Here is a 9,534-nt window from a genome sequence, read left to right as displayed (position 1 = left end):
TCATCCTCCTTGAAAGTGTTCGGATTTAAGCATAAAGCCTACTTTTCCACAGACATGACTTTTCCTCTATCATTGGTTTTTGCTGGCCTTTTCCCCCTAGTCTTATAGTTGTATGGTCCTCTTGTAATGACATTAATGATGCCAATAAGCTCCTCTTCATTGGGGTTTAGTTTGCTCCTTGTTAGCTGAACTTTACTCCCATCTATTATGTGCTCGATTATCTATAGTGAATTTCTTCAAATTTCTTTGTTTAATCAACCACTCAATCTCATCCTTAAGTTGTGTACATTCATCGGTTGTATGCCGCATTCTTTGGCTTGAGCTTCCTTGACCACTTGATATCTTGACTGGTCTTCTAGATCCATATGAGTACTCTTGCTCTTGACTCGCTGAGAGGCATGTAAGTTCAGTATCGCTCCCTTGTACAATCCAAATCTCAATCTTGAATGTAAGATTGTCTATCACCACTGTAATTTCTTTTCTCTGAACGTCTATCATTGCTTTATGTTATGCAGGTTTTTTATTAAAGAATTGATGAACTTAACATTTCCAAATCCCTTTTTTATTACTTCACATGTTGTTTCGTGGTTGATATTTTTGATATGAAGGGCTTTAGCATTAAATCTTGAAATATAATCTCGGAGGGACTCCCCTTTCATTTGCCTGACCCATCTAAGAGAACTTTCTTAGAAAAATGCAACTAATAAATTTCTCCTTAAAAGAACTAGCCAACTGGTCAAAACTTTCCACCGATCCCATCGAAAGTCAATGGTACCACTTTTGGGTGATCCCTGTCAATCTGGTTTGCAAAACCCTACACAAAATATAATTATTAACATTTTGCAATAGCATGGTAGTCGAAAGTTAGCAAGATGACTCCTGGAATTAGTTGTGCCATCATATTTATGCAAAGTAGATAATTTAAATTTAGGCGTGAAACTTCAGCTAATATTGCCTCACAGAGAGGAGAACCATCGCCCATGCTAAAATCATCATCATTAGGGTGTTTTTGTTATTTCTTGATTGTCTTTGCAATCTTTTGACTTAATGCACTTTCTTCACTTTCAGACTCCTCCTCCCTAGAGAACTCTAGCTTTGATTTGCCTCTATTGCTTATGAATTTGGCTTTTTGTGGATTATCTCTAGAGGGTATAGGAACTACTGCTATTGAAGGAGGAGGTGGTATTGCTGAAGCACTACCTCAGTTAGACTACTCGCACTCCCTTTTTAATAATGTCAACATAGCCTCCATTTCTTTAATCTTCAAGAACATAAGATCTTGAGATGAATTTGTGGCTCCAACTAAAGGAGTTCCCTAGTTATGAACAATTACAGGAACTTCACCACCCCTTATTAAGGTGCCTGCATTTGCAGCAGTAACTTCAGAAACTAACTTTTTGATATGTATTCCTGTCTCAGCCATAAAAACTAAATTAATGAAATGTTGGAAAAAATGAGAAACCTAAGAAAACAAATAATAGTGTAAATATAAATGAAAATGTGGAATCAGCAAAAAAAAAAAAAAAACACTTGGTAGTCTCTACAGATGGCGCCAACTGATGTTGTTTATAATTCTCGGGTTAGTGATTGACTTCTTTATAGCTTGCAAAAGAGATGTGAGGTCGGTGGCTTGAGTAAGGCCACTCCGATGCTCAAGTCAGTAAATGCTTAAGTAAAGGAAAGCAAATACTGAAAAAGAATTGATTGAATTGCGTACCTTGGATGGTGTCATGGGTCTTATTTATAAGGTAAAGGATGATGCCATCTGCCACAATCGGGATCTTGCCAGTTCACATCCAGCTATTTCCTTCTGTATGTTATAGAAACACCACATATTATCTAGTGACATTTTCGAAGGAAATATAACGCATCCCAATAGCCTGTATCCGATTTCTAAGGTAACTCTTTTTATTTGAACTCCTTAAGATTTGTTGGAACACCTCATGTCTTGTCCGAACACCTTGTGTTTGGTTGTCTTGAATAATGAATCAGGATTCAACTTGGATATGAAGGATCTGAGCCCTTTAAGAATCGGATTTTAGGGCATGCTATATTGGATAAAATAAAAAAATTTTAATTAAAATTAAAATATATGCAAGGATTTGGATTTTTTTTTTTAATTATTAAGTTTCAACGACAAAGAAAACATAGGAAAAACAAGAAAAAAAAAAGTGTCTATATTTTTTTAAAATTTTTTTCAATTAATTTTTCTTTAATTTATGAGTATAAAATTTTAAAGAGAGCATTTTTTTAAGTAAATAATAATAATAATAATAATAATAATAATAATAATAATAATAATAATAATAATAATAATAAGTCTACATTTAATTATAAAACAAAATTTTTGCCGCGCATGATATACCAACCTTTACACTACAATAAATTTAAAAAATAGCTATAAAAATTATCCATCATAAAATTTAATTGGTAATTATCGATAATTTAGCGATGTTTTATCAACAAAATAGGAAAGTCAAGAGAATTTAAATTTAAATCAATTTATATGGACAAAATTATTGATCAATTATCGACAAAATTTTCATCAATAATACAATTTCGCAAATAAAACTAGCACTAAATACTGATGGCAAAGTTAGCGACTGAATTAAAAACATATTGACGAAAAAAGTCGTTGGTAATTACCAACTAACTCATATTTGACCAGTAATATTAAAATATAAAAATTTAAGACTTTAAAAATTTTACCTATAAAAAATATTTGTCGGTAATTAACAACGAAATTGTATTTGATTGGTAATATTAAAAAAATAAATAAAAATTTAAAATAGCTTACCTACAAAAATGATTAGTAAGTTATTACCAACGAACTCTTATTTTATCGGTAATATTAAGAAAAAAATAAAAAAAATAAAAAATTTTACATATAAAAATTTTTTATTGGTAATTATCAATAAACTCGTATTTTTTTATTAATATTAAGAAAAAATAAAAATTAGAATTTTAAAATAAATTATATACGAAAATATTTCGCTGATAATTCCCAATGAACTCGTTTCATAGATAATCTGTTAAATCACAAAAAATGTGAAATTCATATAAATTTTTTGAATAAATTGAAGAGGGTACTCCCTAAACGTATGGCAATATTGGCATAATCACTATGTGCGGACTAATTTAGACTTCATTAGTTTTTTTTAATTTATTTAAATCTTGAAAATTAAAAATTAATTTTTAATTAAATTAAAATAATTAATGATTAATAATTAATTTAAAAAAATGAACAATTTTAAAAAGTAAAAATTAAATAAAAATAAATAAAATTAAAATTTAAGTTAAATTAAATTTAAAATTTAAAATTTAATTAAATTTAAAAATTAAATTAAATTAAACAAATTAGATTAAAAATAAAAAATTAAATTAAAAATATGAAAAGAAATTATCTACAAAAAGTTATTGTTAGTAACTACCTATAACAGTTTATTATCGTCAGACAAAAGTTATTATCGATAAATAATTTCTAATTTATAAAATCTACGATCCTTCACAAAATTACCTATAAAAAAATTTATAATTTACTTATGACATCATCCGTCGATAAGTTTAACAACAATATTTTTTTATCTATAAAAATTACCTATGCTAAAATTTATTGATGAAAAAAATTCGATAATCCTAATTATTAAGTTTCGTGCGTGATGCAAATCATCCATCGGCCCATAACAAAAGTGCCGAGTAGGTTGATAAATGATTTTGCATGCCTAATTAATATACTTTCATCAATTAGGTTCTTGGATAATCATGTTTTTTCCTTTAGCTTTTTTCTTCAAATGATGATTTAATTAGCTTTTTAATATATTAAAAAAGCGAGGCGTGCAAGTTATTTTATATGTCAATATGTAATAACATGCGACCAGTTTCTGACTAAAAATGTGATTCTGTGCATGTACGAAATATTTCACATTTATGAAATATAATGGGCTCTTTAGCAATTTCAAATACAACATAAATAATTGATTTTTTTTTTGGAAATTTTTAATCCTTAGGTGTAGATTATGATATTTTATTAATAGAATCTGATAATGTGATTTATTTTTATTAATATTTAATAGTTTAATCTCTTCTATAAATTATAAAAATAACAAATCAAAAGGCAATAAAAGGTTTGTTTGGTTGTTCAAAGTGAAAAAGTACCCATTACCACTCAGAGGATTATCTGCTCAAATAGTCTCTAAACTTAAGATTTTAATTATTTATTTTTATATTTTTTTTCTTTTAAAAAAAGATTGTGGTGTATTTATTTTATGATTCTTACTAATAAATTGACAATTTTTTTTATTAAAGGAAAATATGCTGTCAATTTCAGGATATGGTAATTGTTAAATAAGATTCATACTCTCCTGTTTTGAGATATTTCACTCTAAAATACCTGTGGAGCTTTAAAAAAATATATTTTATTTTTATATAGCACAGGTGTAATATTTTGAACTAATTCTACTCGCGTTAGGTCTATCATTAAGAGGTGAAACTCTCTCAACGAGTATCGTCTTCGTTTATGAGAATCAAATATTTAGTCTCATTTAAGGGATAAAGAATATTGAACCACTTATATCAAATACTCATTATTTTTTATTTTTTTTTATTGCAAATAACAAGTGAGTAGCCTAATAATCATTGCTTGAATTGCTCGTGCTAAAGAAACAATTTTCTATGCCTCGAAAGGATTTAGTTTTCTTCAAATTAATTTCATTATATAAAAACAATAATTATCAATAATAATAATGAATGGAACAAAGGAGAGGAAGAATGGATATATAGAAAAAGAAGGTGATGTTAGGTTTACTATGGATATAGCAGAAGATTTAGTTAATTGGTGGCATGTGATTTTCCAGGCAAGCAAGCACTTGATTACTAGAGTTTGTTGGGAATTGAGATTATAACCTATTTTTAAAAAGACAACCTCATAATATTGTTGAAAGAAGCATTTTGAAGAAGTTATTAATTGACTGTATTGAAATTTTTAATTTTAAATATATTAAATTTAAATTAAAATAATTTTTAATGATCTTTAATTAATATATTTAAAATAACATTTTTTTAACAATATTCTTCTTTTAGTAAAAAGTTTAGATGGTTAAAGAGAGCCTATAGATAATTGGTATTTTCAATAGTATTTATGTATCATCCACCATGAAGAATTCCAATAAAAATTACTGAAATTCTAACTCGAGATGAATGGAGTGCATCAATAGCTGAATCTTTAATTACTAAACCCATCCTTCAAATAGTAATGGCAAACAGATTTTTCCAAGATATAGTCTCAGGTGTGCAGCCAGTAGTGGCTTCCTCATTAGTTGACTTCAATCTCAAATTCTGAATATAATTTTTTTTTTTCTTTTGTATTGACAATTTGAGCTACTGCAGCAAACATTGTGGTGGTCTAGGGACTTTCTTCTCATATTATAATGCAAGTGACAAAAAGATATTTATTCAAGTGCTTTATATCTTCAAAATGAAGCGAAAATAGAATGATTATTACCTACCACTTACTGCATTATTTTAAAGCAAATTCACTGTCAGAAGTAGGCTAAAGGCGACTTTTTATAATTATAGAAATCACTGTGCTGCTCACCACGAGCAAATTGCCGATATTTTTAAGTCAGAAAATGGGCTGATACAACACAGACATAGGCTGAAGGATGAATGTATTGTTCTTAGTTGAATTATGATTCGGAGTTCACAAACCTTGTTATATCTATTATTATATTAGCCAATATTGAAGTACAGGTTTGGTAGGCTGAAATTTACAATGTAGTTAATATATATATATATATATATATATATATATATATATAAAATCACAAAAGATTTCTTTTTTTAGCATAATTAGCTCCTATGTACACTCAAATTCAAAATTTCAGAGTCTTTAATATAATTATAGTATTACTTAGTTAAATCTTATTAGTCCAAAAATCGCTTTAATTAATAATATTAAATTATTTCAAAAACTATAAATTTCAAATTTAAATTCTAATAGAAATTTTATTAATATAATATCTTGTTTATCAGAAAAAAGAAAAAAAAGTCAAATAAAAAAAATATGAGAAACTTTTTTAAACAGGAAATTATCTAAACGATTGTTCTATTGCAGCATTAAAACTGGATTCTGAAAAGCTCTAACATAAGTATATCAATGAAACAAATGAATATAATGATCTAAATGGTTACAAAAACTCCGAAATTTGATCAAGTACATAATTATTTCCATCTCTCCTTGGCTTAATTAAATCATGAAGCACCAACCTTAGAAGATGCTTCTTCTTCTTCAATAAGCAGAGATGGTGGGTTAGAAAGAAATTGCTTTAGTCTAGCCATTTCATGGGCAACATCTAACATGATTGGTCTAGTTGAAGGATTGTATTGTGTGCACATAAGACCAAGTTCAATCAATTCGACAATAACAACACTCCATATTTTGTTGCAGTAAGCTGGCATGGCAGATGGAGCAATCCTAAGCATTGCTTCTTCAATAATCAAGTCGAGCTTATGTGGGTAGTGACTCTTCACCCACTCATGCAAGCTTGAACCTGCGTGGAAAAGAACATCAGTGGGACGTTTTCCTGCTATAATTTCTAGCAGTAGGACCCCAAAACTGTAAACATCTCCTTGTGTTGAAGCTTGTTTGCCCATTCCATATTCTGCATTGACAAGGAACTAACATATAAGAATTAGGAAATTAATATTCATAAAAATCACATCAATGGTCTTGTTAATTATTACCTGGAGCTATATAGCCAACTGATCCGCACAAGCAGCCATCTGCTGAGCTAAAGGACACTGAATCATTTTTTGAAGTACTACTCTCATCAACTCCTTTGACCAATCTTGCGATCCCAAAATCGGTTACCAGAGCAGTCATGTCGTCGTCTAGGAGAATATTGCATGGTTTGAGGTCACAGTGCACAACTCTAACAGGGGAATAATGGTGCAAATAGGCCACACCTTCTGCCACATCGCTACAGATGCTTACCAACTGAACCAAATCCAAGCCAGTGTTGAGTCCATGGCTTGGGTATAGATACATCTCCAGGCTTCCATTTGACATTAGAGGAAGGACGAGAGCTTTGAAGTCTGGCTTGCTGCATATTGTGATGATTCTTATCAAATTTCTATGCCTTGCCCTCTTTAGCACTTGGCATTCTCTTTTGAAGCTCCCTGAAAGTTCCCTGGCTGTCTTTGAATCCAATACCTTTACAGCTATTCTTGTATTATCTTGGAGAACTCCCTTGTAGACATGACCAAATCGGCCTGAACCAATCAGGCTTGAAGCACTAAATCCACCAGTAGCTTCGATGAGTTGCTGATATGAGATTCTTGGATACTTGAGCTCTTTTGTTTCTTTCTCCTCATCTTCCAAGTCCCCTTGATTGAATATAGCCAGCTGCCTTCTGAATCTTGACCTGAGTACCAGGAACACACACAAGAAGGGAGTGGCAAACAGTGATAGGAGTATAGGCAAGATAAGAGAATGATAGGCATGTTTTATTCGACATTTTGGCATGCCTTTTATTGTGCCACAAAGGCCTTTATTGCCCAAGAAGGAGTCTATTGTCAGCGACAAAAATGCGCCCTTGTCGGAAACATTCCCAGAGAACCTGTTGAAAGAGAAGTTGAGTTGCTTGAGAGTTGGTGATTCCTCCAGAGACTGTGGTATTTCACCACTCAATTGGTTTGAAGAAACATCCAGCTGCTTAAGATAAGGCAACTGCCCTATTGAAGCAGGAAGAGGACCTTCTAACATATTGCCTGAAAGGTTGAGGTGCTCCAGTGCAATGCAACTTCCAAGCTGCGTTGGAATGCTTCCTGAGAGATTGTTCGAAGATAGATCAATTGCTAGCACCATATCCATTTTACTCAGCTCTAGTGGTAAAGGACCCTGTAAGTGATTGCTAGACAAATTCAAGTACAATTTCAAGCTTCTCAGTGCTGCAACTGCACTTGGAATTGTCCCAGAAATTTCATTGTGAGAAAGGTCTAGGATCTCTAAATTGATGCATTTTCCAAGGCTTGGTGGTATGGTTCCTGAGAGCTGATTTTCGTAAAGCAAGAGTCTTCTTAACTGGGAAAGATTAGCAAAACTGTCAGGAATAGAACCTGAAAGCTTGTTTTTGGATAAATCAAGAAGACCCAGATGGGGAATGCCACCAAGAGCAGCAGGAATTTCACCATAGAATGAATTATTTGACAAATAAACTCTCTCTAATTTTTCCATGCGGCACAGTTCAGGAGGGATGGTTCCATTCAAAAGGTTACTAGACAAGTTCAAGAGGGTGAGGTTAACTAGGTTGGAAATGTGAGGAACTATAGAGCCATAGAGAAGATTCTCATCTAGATGAATCTGTACAAGATTGGTGGAAAGATCACCAATAATAGGAGGTATCTGTCCACCAAGGTTATTTCCTGCTAATTCAAGTTCTTGAAAGTTAGAGGAATTAACTAAAGAAGCCAAAAAAGGTTCAAGATTGGTGTTACCATCATGGCTAACAAAGTCATTATAAGACAAATAGAGGAACTGTAACTGTGGCATTTTACGAACAATCTCTGATGGCAATTCCCCACATAACATATTTGATTCCAAATCTAGCCATTGAAGTTTTGAGGAGTTGGAAAGAGCTTGAGGGACGTGACCCACTAGTTTATTTGACCAAAGCAAAAGAAATCTCAAATCTGTAAGTGCACAATCAATCTTTAAAGGGATTTCACCACTTAAAGAATTGTTGGAAAGGTCTATATACTCTAAAGAGGAGGACCCATTGCAAAAAAATGGCGCAGGAATATCACTAGCAAGCCTGTTGCTTGCTAAATCAAGATATACTAGTTGGTGAAGGAAACCCAACTCAAAAGGAATCTTTCCTTCAAGAAGATTCCATGACAAACTGAGTTGTCTCAGTTGCGAAAGATATCCCAACTCTGCTGGAATATGGCCTGCAAAGAAGTTTCTTGACAAATCAAGAATCACCAAAGAAGAAAGATTAGCTAGAGCTGGAGAAATCCTGCCTCTAAGTGAAAGGCCACTAAGATCAAGTTGAACTATTTGACTGCTAGAATTGTTGCACTTAACTCTTGTCCAATTGCACACATGAATATTAGAGGAGTTCCAGCTAGCAAGAGCTCCTTCAGGGTCTAATACGATGCCCGACTTGAAAGAAAGCAAAGATACTTTCTCTTTAACAAGTAGTAGTTGAGCATTTTCATCTCCAGAAACCACCATCAAGATGATGATCAAACAAAGAGAACTAAACATGGAAAATTTACAAGAATCCATTATGGTTCTCATTCTCTTTGAGCTAGAAAATGATAGAGGAAAATGATTTCCGAGCAAAGAAATGCATGCATCACCGTCTGCTTAATTAAGAAGATAATTAAAAGGCATGCTTTGAAGTAATATTAATAAATAGGGGAAAGTACATTTTAGTGGTATATGGTTTGTGTGTTTTATTAATAGGGACTTGAGGTTTTTTTTTTTTCATTTAAGGGCCTATGTTATTACGCTGTTAATATTTAATGACGAAA

The 9,534-nt window shown here is 31.7% G+C and overlaps 1 protein-coding gene across 1 annotated transcript; it reads right to left on the bottom strand.

The window, feature by feature from the left end:
• Positions 1-6,230: 6,230 nt before the first annotated feature.
• LOC110642746 (putative leucine-rich repeat receptor-like serine/threonine-protein kinase At2g24130) lies at positions 6,231-9,286 on the bottom strand. Its single transcript, XM_021794881.2, has 2 exons — positions 6,742-9,286; positions 6,231-6,659 (listed from the first exon to the last, which is right to left on the bottom strand). The coding sequence occupies exons 1-2, from the start codon at positions 9,284-9,286 to the stop codon at positions 6,250-6,252; spliced, it is 2,955 nt and encodes a 984-aa protein (XP_021650573.2). The 3' UTR covers positions 6,231-6,249.
• Positions 9,287-9,534: the final 248 nt, after the last annotated feature.

The sequence above is a fragment of the Hevea brasiliensis genome, chromosome 17 (genome assembly GCF_030052815.1).
Source record: "Hevea brasiliensis isolate MT/VB/25A 57/8 chromosome 17, ASM3005281v1, whole genome shotgun sequence".
Lineage (NCBI taxonomy): Eukaryota > Viridiplantae > Streptophyta > Magnoliopsida > Malpighiales > Euphorbiaceae > Hevea > Hevea brasiliensis.
Note: the sequence above shows the minus strand (reverse complement) of the source record. Positions and strands in the feature narration are given on the sequence as shown.